Source organism: Clarias gariepinus, chromosome 8 (assembly GCF_024256425.1).
Source record: "Clarias gariepinus isolate MV-2021 ecotype Netherlands chromosome 8, CGAR_prim_01v2, whole genome shotgun sequence".
NCBI classification, from domain to species: domain Eukaryota; kingdom Metazoa; phylum Chordata; class Actinopteri; order Siluriformes; family Clariidae; genus Clarias; species Clarias gariepinus.
Genome location: NC_071107.1, coordinates 28,996,487 through 29,012,858, shown reverse-complemented (window position 1 = coordinate 29,012,858; position 16,372 = coordinate 28,996,487). Strand labels below are relative to the sequence as shown.

General features: G+C 36.1%; 1 protein-coding gene across 2 annotated transcripts in view; it reads left to right on the top strand.

Moving 5' to 3' along the window:
- plpp4 (phospholipid phosphatase 4) overlaps positions 1 to 14,731 on the top strand; it is a 125,503-nt gene extending 110,772 nt beyond the window's left edge. For both annotated transcript variants that reach the window (XM_053502712.1, XM_053502711.1), the window contains 2 exons: positions 8,835 to 9,005; positions 14,256 to 14,731. In XM_053502712.1, the coding sequence (XP_053358687.1) occupies positions 8,835 to 9,005; positions 14,256 to 14,467 (383 nt within the window). In that variant the 3' untranslated portion in view covers positions 14,468 to 14,731. The remainder of the gene's footprint in view (positions 1 to 8,834; positions 9,006 to 14,255) is intronic.
- The last annotated feature ends 1,641 nt before the right edge of the window (positions 14,732 to 16,372 follow it).

The window sequence follows — 16,372 nt, the reverse complement described above, 5'->3', positions numbered from 1 at the left end:
CTTAAAAATATTGTTTCTCTGTATGTTTCAGCTAAACTTTGATTTTATAAAGGGTGGCAATGATTTTGAAAGACATACTAAACTTATTATAATGATGGCTTTCTTTTATAGCAACTTTATGAAATTGATCCAGCTCTCTCTCTCTCTCTCTCTCTCTCTCTCGCTTTCGTTCTCCCTTTAAGGATGTATGTTGTACAAACTCATAGTCTATCCTATTTAATCTTGTATACCGGGGGGGGGGCTGGAGCCTAAGCCAGGAGACTTAGGGTGCAAGGTGGGGGACAATAATCCCTACCATTAAAGTGGATAAATAAATAGAGTAAGCTATATACTGTATAATATTGTGCAAAAGTCCTGGGCCACCCCTTATTTTTTTATATTAAATACAATTAAATGATGTAGATTAAATAAAGAAATAAGAACAAATGCTTTACTATGACAGGCTGCAAAGTGCCCTAATATGCAACTTACTAATTGATTGTTTATTCAACAACCTCAGAACCAGCTTCATTTCCCCTTTCATTTGTTTCAACCACTCGCCATTCAGCATCACCAGTGTACTAATCACCAGTTTGATCATTTATCAGCAGATCCTTGTAAGGTGGGGCCTCCATGGACTGATCTGGTTTGTCCAGCACATCCCACAGATGCACAATCAGATTGAGATCTGGGGTATTTGGAGACCACTTAACACCTTGAACTCTCTGACATGTTCCTTAACCCATTACTGAACAATCTTGGCAGTTTGTCAGTGTGCATTATCCTGCTGAATGAGGCCACTGCCTTTAGGGAATATTGTATCCATTAAGCGGTGTACTTGGTCAACTCTAATGTTTAGGTAGGTGGTAAGTGTCAAGGTAAAATCCACATGAATGACAGGGCCTAAGGTTTGCCAGCAGGACATCTTTGAAAACTGCCTCTGCCAGATGAATACGCACATGGCTGTAATGATGTAAAGAAAAATGTGATTCATCAGACCAGGCCACCTTCTTCCAGTTGCTCCATGGTTCAGTTCAGATGCTCACGTGCCCATTGTAGGTGCTTTTGGTGGTAGACAGGGTTTAGCATGGGCACCCTGACTGGTCTGCAGCTACTGTCCACAGCACCTTAAGCAGCAAAGTGTGACGCACAGTGTTCTGACTCATTTCTGTTATAGCCAATAATGACCTTTTTTAGCAGTTGGTCCTTCAATAGCTCTTATGTGGGATTGGACCAGATTGGATAGCCTTTACTCCCCATGTACATTAATGATTCTTGACAAAATATTACACCATTACTCAGCAGATAAGCAAGCAGGTTGAGATGTCCCATATTAGTCGTTATCCCAAACACCTCCTTCCCACACCAGACCCACTCCACGTCACACCCCCACATGCTCCACATTATGTGTGGACGCATTAGCATGATTTTGTATGCCTATACTTGGTTTTTATGGTAGAATCATTGTAACATGTTAAGTTCATTTCAGGATTACCTGAAATAAATTAGTTTTCTGCAATAAGAATATCTAATTAGGTATCTTTCGGATTTCTAATTCCAATAACCAAGGACACCTACAGAATGTGAGAATGAGATATTCCACCTGAGAAACTGTCAAAAGACACGCGTAACCAAAAGGAATGGATGTAATTTAGTGTACAGCATGTGCATCTATCTGAATATGTGCTGTGTAATGTGTGTATGAATGTGAATGAACCTTGTACTGCAGAAGCTTTATGTTAATGACATTGTCAAAAATAAAAGTTAATATGCAGGAGTGGATTGACCCATTCCTTTTAATTAGGAGTGATATGGTGTCATCATTTGAGCAATTTAAAGTAGTTCTGAGAGGTTTTTTCTGCATTTGACAATTTAATTTTGATTTATTGATTTAGTTTAGAAATGCAAAAAAAAAGGTAGATAGTTGTTTGTTATACTGATTTTCTTGATACTAAAAGCAAAGTGTAACTCATGTAGATCTTTTGTAGATTTGTAGTTTTTTTTTTGGAAAATGGAAAGATTATTCATTCATCATTGCTAACAACTTTATTTTGTTCAGCGTCACTGTAGATCTGGAGCCTGTCCTGGAAACAGTGGGTGTGAAGCAGGAATACAGCCTGGTTAGGACCCAAGGCATGGTGTACTGACTCATTCACTCCATGGTGTAATTTCTCTAGTACACCTAATGACAGGTTCCCCCTAGGAAACCTTTGCATAGGAAAAACTCTGCAACGGTAATAACTCTAAAGCCCAGTTCTCACTTTTAGAGTTGAACCACTATAGTTGATGAACCACTGTAGTTTCAACATCATTGCTTGTCATAGACTCTCTAGACTCTCTCTCTTGTTAGGGTGTTGCCCTCATGTGGCTGCTTTCCATCATCCTGATGGCATGTGACACAATGCTATGATGTCATGTGACACAGTACTGCTATAGCACCAAAACTGACTGAGGACAGCTAGGTATATGGTACTGTATATACAGTTGACCTATGGCAGACCTAAAAAAGCCAATTATGAAGTTGGGAACTGGGCTTAAAAAGGTTGGTCTGGTTTCTTCTGTCAGGTTATATTTTCATGCAAAATGCAAATTACCTGTAAAGTGCACATGCTTGGAATTTTTACAGTTAGTTGGAATTCATCACCATGCACATACGATTATAAAAATAAACAAGTCTTACTGAAACTTTCATACTTTTATTGGAAATGATTCTGTTTGGCCTACAAGATAATTTTTACACCGCCTTCCACTGTCTGTTGTTAAAAGTGCTAGGTAATAATACAGTACAAATGGCTGGGGCGGCACAGTGGCTTAGTGCTTAACACTGAGGTTTGGCACCAGGGTTGAGGGTTTAATTCCTGCCTTGGGTCTATGTGTATGGGTCTGCATGTGCTTTATGAGTTTTTCCATATACTCCAGTTTCTTTCCACAGTCCTTAGACATGCATGTTAGGCTAATTGTTTTTTCCAAATTGACTGTAATTGACTGTACTACACCCAGTGGTGTAGTAGTCAGCACTGTCACCTTGGGTTTCCTCCAGGTACTCCGGTTTCCTCCCACAGTCCAAAGACATGTACGTTAGGTTTATCGGCGTTCCCAAATGGCCTCTAGTGTGTAAATGGGTGTACCTCGTCTTGTGCCCTAAGTCTCCTGGGATAGGTTCCAGGCCCCCCCGCGACCTTGAATACAGGATTAAACGGTATTGACGATGAGTGAGAGTGTAAGTGTATGTGTGCTTGTGAGTCGTGTGATGAATGGATTGGCTCACTGCCCAGGGTGTATCTTGCCTTGTGACCTAAACCTCCCAGATTATAAGTGGTATAAAGAATGAATTGGAGTAAAATGACTGGTAAAGGTTTAGCATAATACTATTTTCGTATTTATATTTATTTTAGAGTTGAATACTAATTGATATTTATTCATTTATCAATACCTATCGCATACTGAGTGGTGGGGGCCTGAGTGAGGATACACCCTGGACAGGGTGCCAATCATTGCAGGGCACACACACACATTCACTAAAGATAATAGTGACATAAAAGTGACATAATTTCATGATTTTTTTAAAATATAAAAAAATTGTATAATGGGTGCATGTGATTAATGCTCCTTTCTTTATATAAACTACAAAGCATTATTTTCATGATAGTCAGCAATCTCAGTTTATCCCAGTTCATCTTATTTAGCATTTAACTAATTACTAGCCTCTTTGTGTGCTGAGCTCAACTTAATTAGTTACTTTATCACAGCAGTGGATATATGAGGCAGATTAGAGGTTTGTTGGAGTTGAATTGATATTTAAAGTTGATGTTTGTTGGAGTTCAATCTGAATACGATCAGCAAAATATAATAATTTAAACCAATTTATAATAATTAATGGTTGAATAAAATAATAAATGAGTAAATCTAATAATTAATGGGTAATAGTAATTACCCATTACCCATTATAATAATAAGGAAGGGCAGTCCAAATATTGCAATAAGGGTTTTGTTGTAAGGGGCCAAAGAATATTTAGCTTATTACGAAAAACACTTTTTCATTTGAATTTTTAGGTTAAGTCCTCTATATTTTCAGCTAAAGCCTAAAATACACAATAAAGCCAAATGTTTGTGGTCATCTGAGTATTACATCCATACAGTGTCCACAAACTATTGGGCATATAGTGTGGGTAAAACCTACATTTTCAAACTTACAAGCAAAAGTATCAAAAATATTCTTTACCTAAGCCCTACTGATAAATACACAAGATAAATTGATTTATAGGGAGAAATAAACCAATCACACACACACACACACACACACTAGCTTGCAGACAAGGCAGGGAGGTGGCTGCTATGTAGGACGGCTTTCGCACACACACATGCACGCACATTAAGACCGAGCATGGAAGACGATTACCCACAATTTCTCAGCGTGAGAAACAGAAGAACCATTGGCTCAGTTGTTAACACGTGATCACCTAGTTCTACTAAGTTTACCTGAGCCTCCAATTACTACATGGACTCCATATTAGCATCAATTAACATCAACTGTTATAGCTGAACTGCCTGCCACCTAACACACAGTATGAATGCAGATCAATTCCTGCTTTCAGTCAGGTTCCTCTCAACGTTTCTTGCCTCGGCTTGCTCATCACGGACCATCCGACCATTTTGATTCATACACATTCACATTCCATACAAACTTAAATAATTCTTTTGATTGTGTAAAGATGCTTTGGGACAATGACAATTGTTAAAAACGCTATACAAATAAAATTTTATTGAATTAAATGTAATCACGCTCGGCGTCAAAACAAGATGCGCATTAGTGCCACATTATACTCTATGATACTTGATCGTATATCAAGGCTCGCTCGCTTATCAAGTTAAAATTAATAAAACATTTTTGCTTATCCCACAGAACGCTCACAAACAGGGTTACTCACAATCCGAGGTTTCACTGTATATCATATATAAAAAAAATAGTTTTAATACTATTTGTTTTAATACATTTTTAAAACCATTTGTATTGTTGCTGTTGTGTGCAAGTCTATTATTAAAAATCCAACTTTAATATGTTTCTGTTCAGAGTCAGGATACCAAAGCTTTGTCTTAATGGTGACACAAATTGTATTTTTATGATTTTTTTTGTAAAGAAGCTAAACTAATCATTTTGCTTCATCTTTGTATCAACACACTCATCCTTCCAGCTACTTGTGAAAAAAAAAAACTGCTAATAAATCGTATTGTTATATTCTACAGTACTTATTGTTGCATCAGTCATGACGAAGATGCAACAATAAGTACTGTAGAATATAACAATATGTTATAATGTAAAAAAACTTTTCTAATAGCAAGATGCGCACGACTACAATTCTCTTGCGTTTTCAAATGACAGAAGGTAGATGGCTATTTCACATTTTGTAAATTAGCTAATACATTACATTTATTACATTAGCTAATTATATTACAGTAGCATATAATTCCTAGTTATTAGATAAATAGTTTGAAGTTTATTTACAGCGATCTATAGTAACCGTGGGTGAAAATCTATCTCAGTTTTGTTTCAGATAAGTTTTGTTTGCTTATACAACTAGTGGACCTGGTTTGTGTAATAGTTACATTTTATACATTTAAAAAATCTAGTGAAAAGTTTTGTGTTTGTCCTGTATTTTTATTTTACTGTCCTCCGTTTTCAGATGCCTACCACATCCCTCGCATCAGCTTAGAATCTCATGCTCAAATCACAATTTCCTGTTGCACGTCATACTCTCAATCCCAGCATGTTTTTTTAGAGCATTTGGAAAATGCATTTAAATTCAGAATATGATTAGTTTCGCTTGTCAGTTCAGAATTAATACACAGCATCTAAAAGATGAAAAACAAGACGTAGAACTTGTTTGAAAATGCTTACAACTGCACTTCCAATCTCTCTTGTCTTTCTCCTTCATCTTCTTGTTGCAGAAAACGTCCACGATTAAAAAGCTGTCTTATAGATGACCCAGTTTCCTCTGCGTAAACCTCTACTATAACCTTGCTGCATGGGAGACTGCCTAAGCAAGTCACACTTCTGTTTAATGACCCAGTGCTCTCATTAGCCTGCTGTTTATATTCTGCAGGAATTCTTAAATTGCTATAAATATGTATGAAGTATAATTATGCTTGTCCTACTTTGGTTCTATGGATATCTGTGAATAACTGGAGCCACTCAGGTCTAACGGAGTGGTCTGGATGGCTTAATTATTCCGGACTAGTAAAAGCACTTGGCAATGGACAGAAAGAAATGTAATGCTTCATTTGCTGAATAATGTAAACTGTAGAATGTTACATATTTTAAAGAGAAAATATTAGACTACTCTTGTTATATTAATTAATACATAGTTAAATTTTTCCCCAGTATAATCAAATCATAGTATTTTACTCTACTTTAAGTTTTCTGTTAAATGGTTTGATGACCACTACAGAGCTTAAAAAATAGGCTAGTAATTAAATCCCCAGAAGATTATAAAAGACCAGAATTGTCTTTTTTTTATTTTTATTAAATGGTTTCTCTGGTGCGTATATTGTGATGCACAGTGAAAAACTTTAGTTGCATATCCCAGCTTAGGGGTGTGGTCAGAGCTCATGGTCAGCCATGATACAGCGCCTCTGGAGCAGACAGGGTTAAGGGCCTTGCTCAAGGGCCCAGAAAATTTATTTTATTTTTTAAAGTATTAACTCAAGGTTATTTTAGATGCTTAACTTATACCTTATTACAAGTAATTTTCTTCTTCACAACTTGTATGAGTAAATAACTGTTAAATTAGCTTGTTAAATTTGAGTGTTTTTGTACTCTTTCCACCGGCATATAAATAATATGAAATATTTCCTCATTTCTATGCAGAGATGCAATGTAGGAAGCTGGAGTGAGGGGTAGGGCTTTTAAGCGTTTTTTACTCCTGATCACTTTTAGCCATTAAATCTATCCTTCAGTCCAATTTAAATCATACTTGTAAGCACAAACGTTATTTCTTTACAACAATAATCTAAAACATACAATGCCTGGCCAAAAACAGAAAAAAGTGACATACCCTAAGATTTTGTTCGACTGCCTCAGGCTTTCACAACAGCTATGCAATTTGGGCAAAAGGATTCTTCATGCTTCCAGAACCGCTATTTCACTATTTAGTCCTGGAATATGCCTGTGGCATCAGGGCAGAAAAACTGATAGCCTGCTCATTCAGTACATTCAGGTCATCAGACCAGACCAAATGAAGCAAACTTAGATCATTACACTGCCTCTAGAGGCTTGCACAGTGTGCACTATATGCATGATGATCTACAGTATACTGTTAAATGATTAATACATTATTCATTTATGATATCTCACTGCCCTGTGATGATAGCATCTGTGATGATTACAACGAAACACCAGAGAGAAATGCGTGGTTTATAAAACCTGTGTAATCTGATGATTCATATTAAATGACACTAAAGCATACGGTTTGAGAGCAGAATGGTGTCAGGGCACATCTAGACTTGAAACCATGTGACCAGCCAATCTCAGAATGGTACATTATGCTATTCTGTGATGTGTCCCTTTACACTCTGGTTGTATAATAAACTGCTCAAACACTTAAGCTGAAGTAGTTTGTTGGTGCATGTTATCCAGTATGTTAATGAGATGCTTTGCAACTTATAGCTGATCTGTCCTGTTGGAACTCAATGTAGGCAAATGAGTTACGATTACCCTGCCAATAAAACACATAGCCACAGAACAGTATTCAATTGTTTCTGCTATGCGTGTGGGTCAGATATGCCAAATCTGCTGTTAAGATTGCTGTGAGCTTACCTAAAAAAAGATATGTGTCTGACCTCTTTTGTCAGATTAATACCCCATGCAAGAACTTTTCCAGCGCTGCAAACGCTTTTAAAAGGGAACCAGATATTAACTATTCTTTTCTTCTTAAGCTTTCAGAGCAATATGCTGTGTAAGAACATGAGCAAGAATCTCGGGAAAACTTGGCTTTTGATTTTTTTTTTTCTCCTTGGGGTGCAGCATGTGTGAGTGGCTGTGCAAAGTGCAGAGTGGTTGTACTCTATCTATCTATCTATCTATCTATCTATCTATCTATCTATCTATCTATCTATCCATCCATCCATCCATCCATCCATCCATCCATCCACCCACCCACCTACCTACCCAGTATATATATATAAGGGCTGTGTTAATGCATGTGATTTCATCTAGAAAATTTCTGTTGTTTGTTTGTGCCTGTTATCCAGTATGTAAATTAGATGCTTTGCAATTTATACCTGATCTTTCCTGTTGGAAAGATCTAGAAAATCCTCAGGTGCCTAAGACTGTACAGTAGGTTGTTGTTCGGCTCTGTGGATCTGGATTTGAGCCCCGCCATTGCTGGGTTGTCGCACGCCATACCGCCCAGCCATTGCATTTAGTACCAGTGTTATTCGAGAGATTTTAATGTTTGTTAAATGTTAGTTTTTGATAAAACTGCATAATACTGTATGTTTTCTCTATACAGTTTGTCCTGCCTTTCTTTATTTTAACATTTCACATTCATAATACAAGTAAATCTTGAATCATGTATAATACAGTACAAGTAAATCTTTGTTTATTTTATTTTATTTATTTATGATTAATCACAAACTACTGAAATTAACTAGTTTTTTTTTCACGATTGACAGCAATATAGTTTAGGTGTTAAGTACAGCCTCATATAAAGTCAGCCTATTTGTTGCTGATGCAGCAACTTTTAGATAAAGGCACCAGAGGTAGAATGTGTATGTGCGCGAATTGAAAGATTTATCACCTGACTTTCATTTTCTCTCTGTTTATCTGTTAATCCTTCATTGTCTCTTGTTTGTCACAGTTGCTTTCTCTGGCCTGGGCTTCACCTCCTTTTACTTAGCTGGGAAGCTGCACTGTTTCACCGATAGCGGCCGTGGACGCAGCTGGCGCCTCTGTGCCATGATCCTGCCCCTCTACAGTGCAATGATGATCGCTCTGTCTCGCACCTGTGACTACAAACATCACTGGCAAGGTAACAGAGGCCCTGAACACAATCTTGAAATTTGCAGAAGCATAAAGTCTACAAGCACACCACACCCGTATAGTTCCTAATAACTGGTGAAGTCAAAACCGAGTACTGGGAAATATTCTAAAGGCTGTTTTAAGAGCACTGCAACGCAATAGGTGCGTCATCCTGGTAATGTCCTGGTAGATTTAGGAGCCTATTTAATGCAGAACTTTTTGTCAGTGGTATATGGATGAGTAGTGTGAAAGTTATGAAAGATACCTTACCTGAAACCTGATAATAGTAACCAGATACCTTACCTGCTTTTGGCAGTTTGGATTTTTTGATTGTTTGTTTGTTTTTTTCTTATTTGCATTTTCACCCCCACTCAGATAAACCTGTTTATTATGGAGCCATATTTCCAACATTGCTTTATAGGTGGCATCTGCTTTGTAGTTATTTTTTTTCTCCCACATTACACCATATGACCTACACAAGTAATGTATTACCTTATATTATATATTACCTATTTTAAGATATACTATTCACAGCAGAAATTGGGCTATCTCTGATCAAAATGTTCCAACATCAGAAATAACAGTCAGGACAGAACGTGGAGGGACTTTCAATACCAGCATTATCTACAATGATAAACGTTTATTAGATCATAAGTATAAAAACAAGTAATTTGTTAAGTTTTTATTAAGCTTAAAACAAAAAGCTACATTTATCTGTGTGACTTCTCTGGTTAATTATTTATAAGCATTGTGTTCATGAGGTTAAATATAAAGAATTGATTTTGCACAATATTCAGCAGTTTGAGACATTAACCACTGTTCAGCTTACATCAAAGTAAAGATAGACAAACTTTCATAAATTGTTCTCACAAGTCTTGTATTATTTATTTATTTAGTTATTTTTGGCTATATGTTTACAATTCAGTTTTTACAAAAAGGTTCAACACATAGTCGGTTAACAGACAACTTAACAAGCTTCAACACAATATGTATAACAATATTGAATATATACTGTATATACTGTATATATATATTTTTTTCCGTCATAGATTTTTACGTTAGCTTGTTTCGAGGTATTTCACACAGTATGCATGTTTACGGGACATGATTTAAAGCACAACAGAATTTGAACTTTAATTGAAGATTCTAGTCTCGTGATAGTTCTCCTAATGCTTCACAGGAGACGACTAGAGCATGTCACTGTGTACATACTGTGCTTTCCATTGGGTGTGATCTGATCCTGCACAGTTCATTGACCATTTGACTTGAAGGCTGCTTCTGTGTTCAGTCAGGTAAAAGATTTTTTTTAAGAGCTCTGGGGAGATGATCTTTAACTATTAGTGAGACTGACACTGACTGAATGTGCATGGTAGAAATTCTCCACCAAGATGAGAAAAGTGTTTTTTATTTTTTTCTGTGCCAGGGAAAGAAAGCGGTATATCTCTGCAGGATATGCACAGAACTGTCAGATTCTGGATTGTTATTCCAGGTAGCCAGAACACTTCATTTTACTGAAATGATTCTACCACAAATACAAAATTACATATTTATAGTTTACACTGTTTAAGATTTCCCAAGATATATATATACAGTATATATATTATAATATATATATATATATATATATATATATATATATATACAGTATATAAATATATATACAGTATATATATATATATATATATATATATATATATATATATGTATTTTTACAGACTGAACCAACAGTTCTTTCTCTGGTAGCTCCATGTAATTAACAGACAGTATAGACAAAAAGAGGCATGGGTTGTTTGTGGATTTATATATATATATATATATATATATATATATATATATATATATATATATATATACACAAGATTTATCAACTTCAGAGTATGTACACACACTACCAGTCAAAAGTTACCATGGTTTCCATAGGCGTTCCTGATTTTCACTGTGATTAAAATATGCATTAATCTCTTTTGGACAGTTAATATTGAGATATGTCTGCTACTTACTTATACAGTACTCTGTATAGCCTCCATAACTGCTCTAATCTGAGCTGCTGTTTGTTAATTGGTGATTTCTAAGGCTGGTAGCTTGCAGCAGAGGTAAGTTTTGGTCTTGCTTTCCCGAGATGGTCTTCATGAGAGCCAGCTTCATCATAGTGCTTGATGGGTTTTGCAAATGCACTTGACACAATACTGTTCTTACAAAAAGATTTCCAGATCAGTAGATCTTGAAATAATGACTGTTGTTATTTTTTTGTTCTTGTCACTTAATTGCATAATGCCATATCTGTTATATAACAAGTGTCTAAGATAATACTATATCTAATCAGTTTCAGCTAAATGTTTTTTAGGCTTGGGTTTGGTATGTCAAAAATAATTATAAAACATTTATCCCCAGAATTTTTCTAACCCGTTTTTTTTTTTTTTTCCAAGCACAGAATTCAGATTTAGATTAAAGGAATCAATTTATGATGGTATTTATACTGAACTAAAATTTTTAGTATTTTTGAAAACACTAATTACAAGTTTGATTGCTAATGATGCATGTAATTAACAAACAGTCTAGACAAAAAGAGGCATGGGTTGTTTGTGAATTCATCATTTTTAAGTCAAAATCACTACAACTTTGTAAGATCTTCTTAGGTTGCATTACTTAACATAATATAATAACTCAACTCAAGTGCTGTAAGTTCTTGAGTCTAATTAGTCAGAAGGATGTTGATGAATTTTCTTTAACCGCAGAGCTCTGATTGCAGCTGTTCTGTCTTTAACATAAATAAAATATTTATATAAATGTGGAAGGTGTAAAATGCTCTATTTTAGTATTTTTATTTACATGAGCTATGAGGGCTTATTTAATTGTTTGCATTTTAAAAAGTTAAACTGGGTCAAAAGAAGAATTTTATTAAACACTTTGACAGTGCTGAGACATCAAATCCAAATGCGCCTGGTACATAAGTAAAATATCTTGAATATAGTCACATGAATGCCGAAATTCTTTTCCTAAGATTTGACTTAAGCAAACATAAAATATTAAACAATTTTACACAGGGTAAATGATAAAAATGTTACATTGCCTTGTTGTAGTGGCAAAGATTTTCAGGCTTGCAGGGGGCCTGGAGCCTATGACAGGAGATTTGGGGCACGAGGCAAGGTACACCCTGAACAGGGTGCCAATCCTTCGCAGGACACACACATACGTACATGCTTTTTCACACACTACGAACAATGTGGGAATGCCAGTTAGCCTGATCTGCATGTCTTTGGACTGTGGCAGGAAACTGGAGTACCCAGGGAAAACCCTCCAAGCACGGAGAGAACATGCAAACTCCATTTACACTAACCCGAGGTGGGAATCAAACCCCGATCCTAGGTTGCAAAGCAACCTGATCAGAGGATATAATCTGAACAAAAAACATCAGATAATCAGAAATCAGAAAAATCTGATCTGTCAAATTGGGGTTAATAAAAAATCTCCACATAATTTAAAGAACAGACATATTTGTGCTGGGAGGTTTCTTAGTACCTTGACAGTCTGGTTTTGTTTTTTCATTTTTTTTACTTTATGAAAAAATTTAGACTTTCAATGCAATGACTATTTATAGTCGATATGATAAAAACTTGTTTCAATAAATTAAATGAAAAAAGTGAATAGGCAAATTGCTGTGGTATAACAGGAATCAAAAGACTTTAAAGGATTCCGTTGAAAATAGTTGATGCAATGAGGCTATAATAATAATCACCCTGTTCTCTCATATGCAGAAACACTTGCAAGGCTAACCTCAACCTTGGACTCCTCAGAATATAACCGGTCCTTCTTACAATAGTGAGGCGTTATACTTGCAATAACATGCACTTATATCCAGGCAAAAACTTTCAAGGTCTTTTAAGGAAAGTAGGAGTTATTTCATTATTTTATGCAAGGCATGTTAAAACTCTTTTTAACATCCATTACCATGTTGAGGCAAAGCTTTGTAATAAAAAAATTCCGGTACTGTAATTAGATAAATATAAATTTAAATTACATTATGCTGTTAAAAAACAATGCAAATGTATTGTGAAGTGTGGTTATGGTGATTATATATATATATATATATATATATATATATATATATATATATATATATATATATATATATATATATATATATATACACACACATAAGGCACTCAGTGACGTTGGGGACAGAGCCACATGCAGGAGGTTTTACTTTAAACAAAAAAAAAATCAAGGTCAAGACAATTTGTTTTGATACTAAAACATATCCAGAATGCAAATAAATCTGATACAGAGACCAAGGAAGGGTCAGTAGATGAAAACAGACCTTCAAAAACATTTAAAACTTTAAGAAATTTAAATCAGCAGAGAGAAATTAGAGACATCAAGTGTTATATTGAACTTCCAGTCGGCTAACACACAGATCAATCCCTGCTATCCGTTATCACCCAAACGAGGATGGGTTCCCTGTTGAGTTCCTCTAAAGGTTTCTTCCTACTTTCATCTCAGGGAGTTTTTTCTTGCCATTTCCGCCTTCGGCTTGCTCATCAGGGACAATCTTTCAACATTTTGATTTATACACATTTTACCAGTTTATACACATTTCCATAATTTTCTTTTAATTGTGTATAGCTGCTTTGCGACAATGGCATTTGTTAAAAGCGCTATACAAATAAAACTGAATTGAACTGAATTTAAGTTAATAAGCTAAATAAGGTACTTTGCAAAATCACAAATGAAAAACATGGTTTAGAAATAAGTCTGAAAACAGAAAAAACTAAGACAAAAACAATGTTCATCCTCCACACAGACTTACAGATTACCCATAACATTAACACCACATAACATTTATGCAGTAACATTTATAATCAATAATATACCAGTAAACCAGAGACCCCAGGGTCATGGGCACTCAAGAAAAGCCAATACAGTTTAAAACACAGATGAAGATCAATCCTGGCCATGATAGAAAGGCACCAGAACACCACATTCTGACAGCAATTGGGCCCAGCAGGCAAAGACCCCAAGACCGTCGACCTGGCCTCCAAATCCCCCAGATTCCTCAGAGCCACACCACCAGGGCCCAGAGCCACTCCAGTGGCACAAAGAGAACCCAAAACCTAGGTGGATATAAAGTTACTGTTATGGCTGATCTGTGTTTATCGACTACCTGGAAAATGAGCATTGTCTTGAAACATGTTACAAATATGCGTACTCAGTAATGGAAGGCGAGCGTAAAGTCACCCTTTACACATTCTTCTTTTCTCAGATGCTTTTGTTGGTGGTGTGATCGGCCTACTGTTTGCCTACATCTGCTACCGGCAGCACTACCCACCGTTTCTCCACACAGACTGCCACCTGCCTTATGCCAGCCTGGCACTGAGCACCACCCGACATGCGCCAGTCTCCCAGGAGGTACCTCAGGCCACGGACAATGCAACGAGCCTGCCTCTGGAGGGCATCACCGAGGGGCCTGTATGACTAATGGAGTCCCCGTCCTTCACCGCCCGCTTGGTATGACCCACACAGACTGGCTGACTCTTGTACATTCCAGTGGGTCGTCCAGTTCCTGTTCATTTTATCCTTTGCTGGTCCTCTTTCTTTTTCAGTCTCGTGCTTAGTATTGATTTACCAGCCTTATTTGAGACACACACACTATACATTTTGATGAAGAATGTAAACTACTGTATATTTGTGTAGTGGAAAAGAGAGATTAGAAAAAAGAAAGAAAGACTCAATGTAAAATCGGCCTGATTAGTATAAACTGAAAGACAAATGATAGCACAAAATAGGCAAAGTCTAGCATGTTGTATTTTACTACCACAAATGTGGAACTATTCGTTTATACTGTATGTACTGTACTGTATAATAATGATTATTTGAGGGAAGGCATTGCAACAATGTCACAATCTGCCTATTTTGATGTTTAGTTAATTTTTTATTCATTTTTTTAGTATAATTCTCCAGTTTCATAGTTTGTCCAGTTTTGAGGTATTAGTTTGTCACATAGTGTAGAAAAAAAGTGCTTTTTAAAAGTGCTTTGGGAACTTGAACTCCCTGGTTGTTCATGATTTTATATATATATATATATATATATATATATATATATATATATATTATATATATATATATATATATATATATATATACACACACCTCCTATGTTCATTTTTCCAATCGCTTGACCTACTTTGACCCAAATCCTTCACTTCTTTTGTTTGTTTTTCTTATTCTCTGTCACATATGCCTGACTCAACAATCAGTACTTCCTTTTTTCTTCATCCTATTCCCCGTCCTGAGGCTCTGATCGTGTATTCTTCACCAATTCCCAGTGGTAGTGGTGCCATACCGTCTCTTTGCCTCTTTTCTATTTTCTCCATTCCCTTCCTCCTGATCTTCCTTATTATTTTATTTTTGTATTCATCCCTCATTTTCCATTCAGTTTTCACGCTGGGGCTGTATAGGAATTTGAATACAAATGACAGCTAAACACTATATGGTTGATATCAAGTAGGTGCTGTTTGCGTGTGTGTGCTGAAGAACGGAGGAAACCCCAATCTGAACCTGCATTAATTTTCATTATGCGAGGAGTGGCTGCCACTGTTAATCAGCACATTAGAAGAGAATGGAAAAGGAAGCTTCCAGGCTCTTATTTAGACACAAGTGTGTTCCCTGGGCTAGCTGTGACCTGCCACAATCAAACCCCTAATGGGATTATTCATTAACATGCCAGTAAGTACTTGTATCTTAATAGAGCAGACTGTGGTGATTGAAATGAGTGAAGAGCTATGGTAGTTTTATTTCACCCTCAGAAGCTTAAGCTGGTGTCTGACAAGTAAATACTAAATGGCATTGCATAAAAAAGTAGAATTATATAGTATAAGTATCTTGTTTGTTAGTTTATATGTTTATTTCTCTGTACTTTCTGGTTGTTGAGTTTTGTTTAATATTTTTTGTGTATAATACGTTGGGGAGATCGTATTCTACCTATCTGAGAGACCCATGAACATACACAAACATAACCAAAGTCGGAATAATTGTCTCTCAAACTGACATGTTACTGCACCCACCCCTTGCCCGTGAGGACCTGTAGTTCATGAGGAGAGCAAACAGTGTTTTAGGCACTTTATAATTAACATTTCTAATACGCTTTGTATAAGTGTATTGAATCTGTTTTTCTTTTTTCCCCTTAGGATAAAATCCAATGCTAAGAAAAACATTTTCAGTGCATCCCTAATACAGTTAATAACTGATGCTGGTCAAACGTTTTGACACACTTTCTAAAACAATGCAGTAGGCATCCAAAATATGCAATAATGTCCTTAGAACAGTTGATATTGGGATGTATCCGCTACTTATGCTCTGTAAAGCCATAGCGGCTCTAAT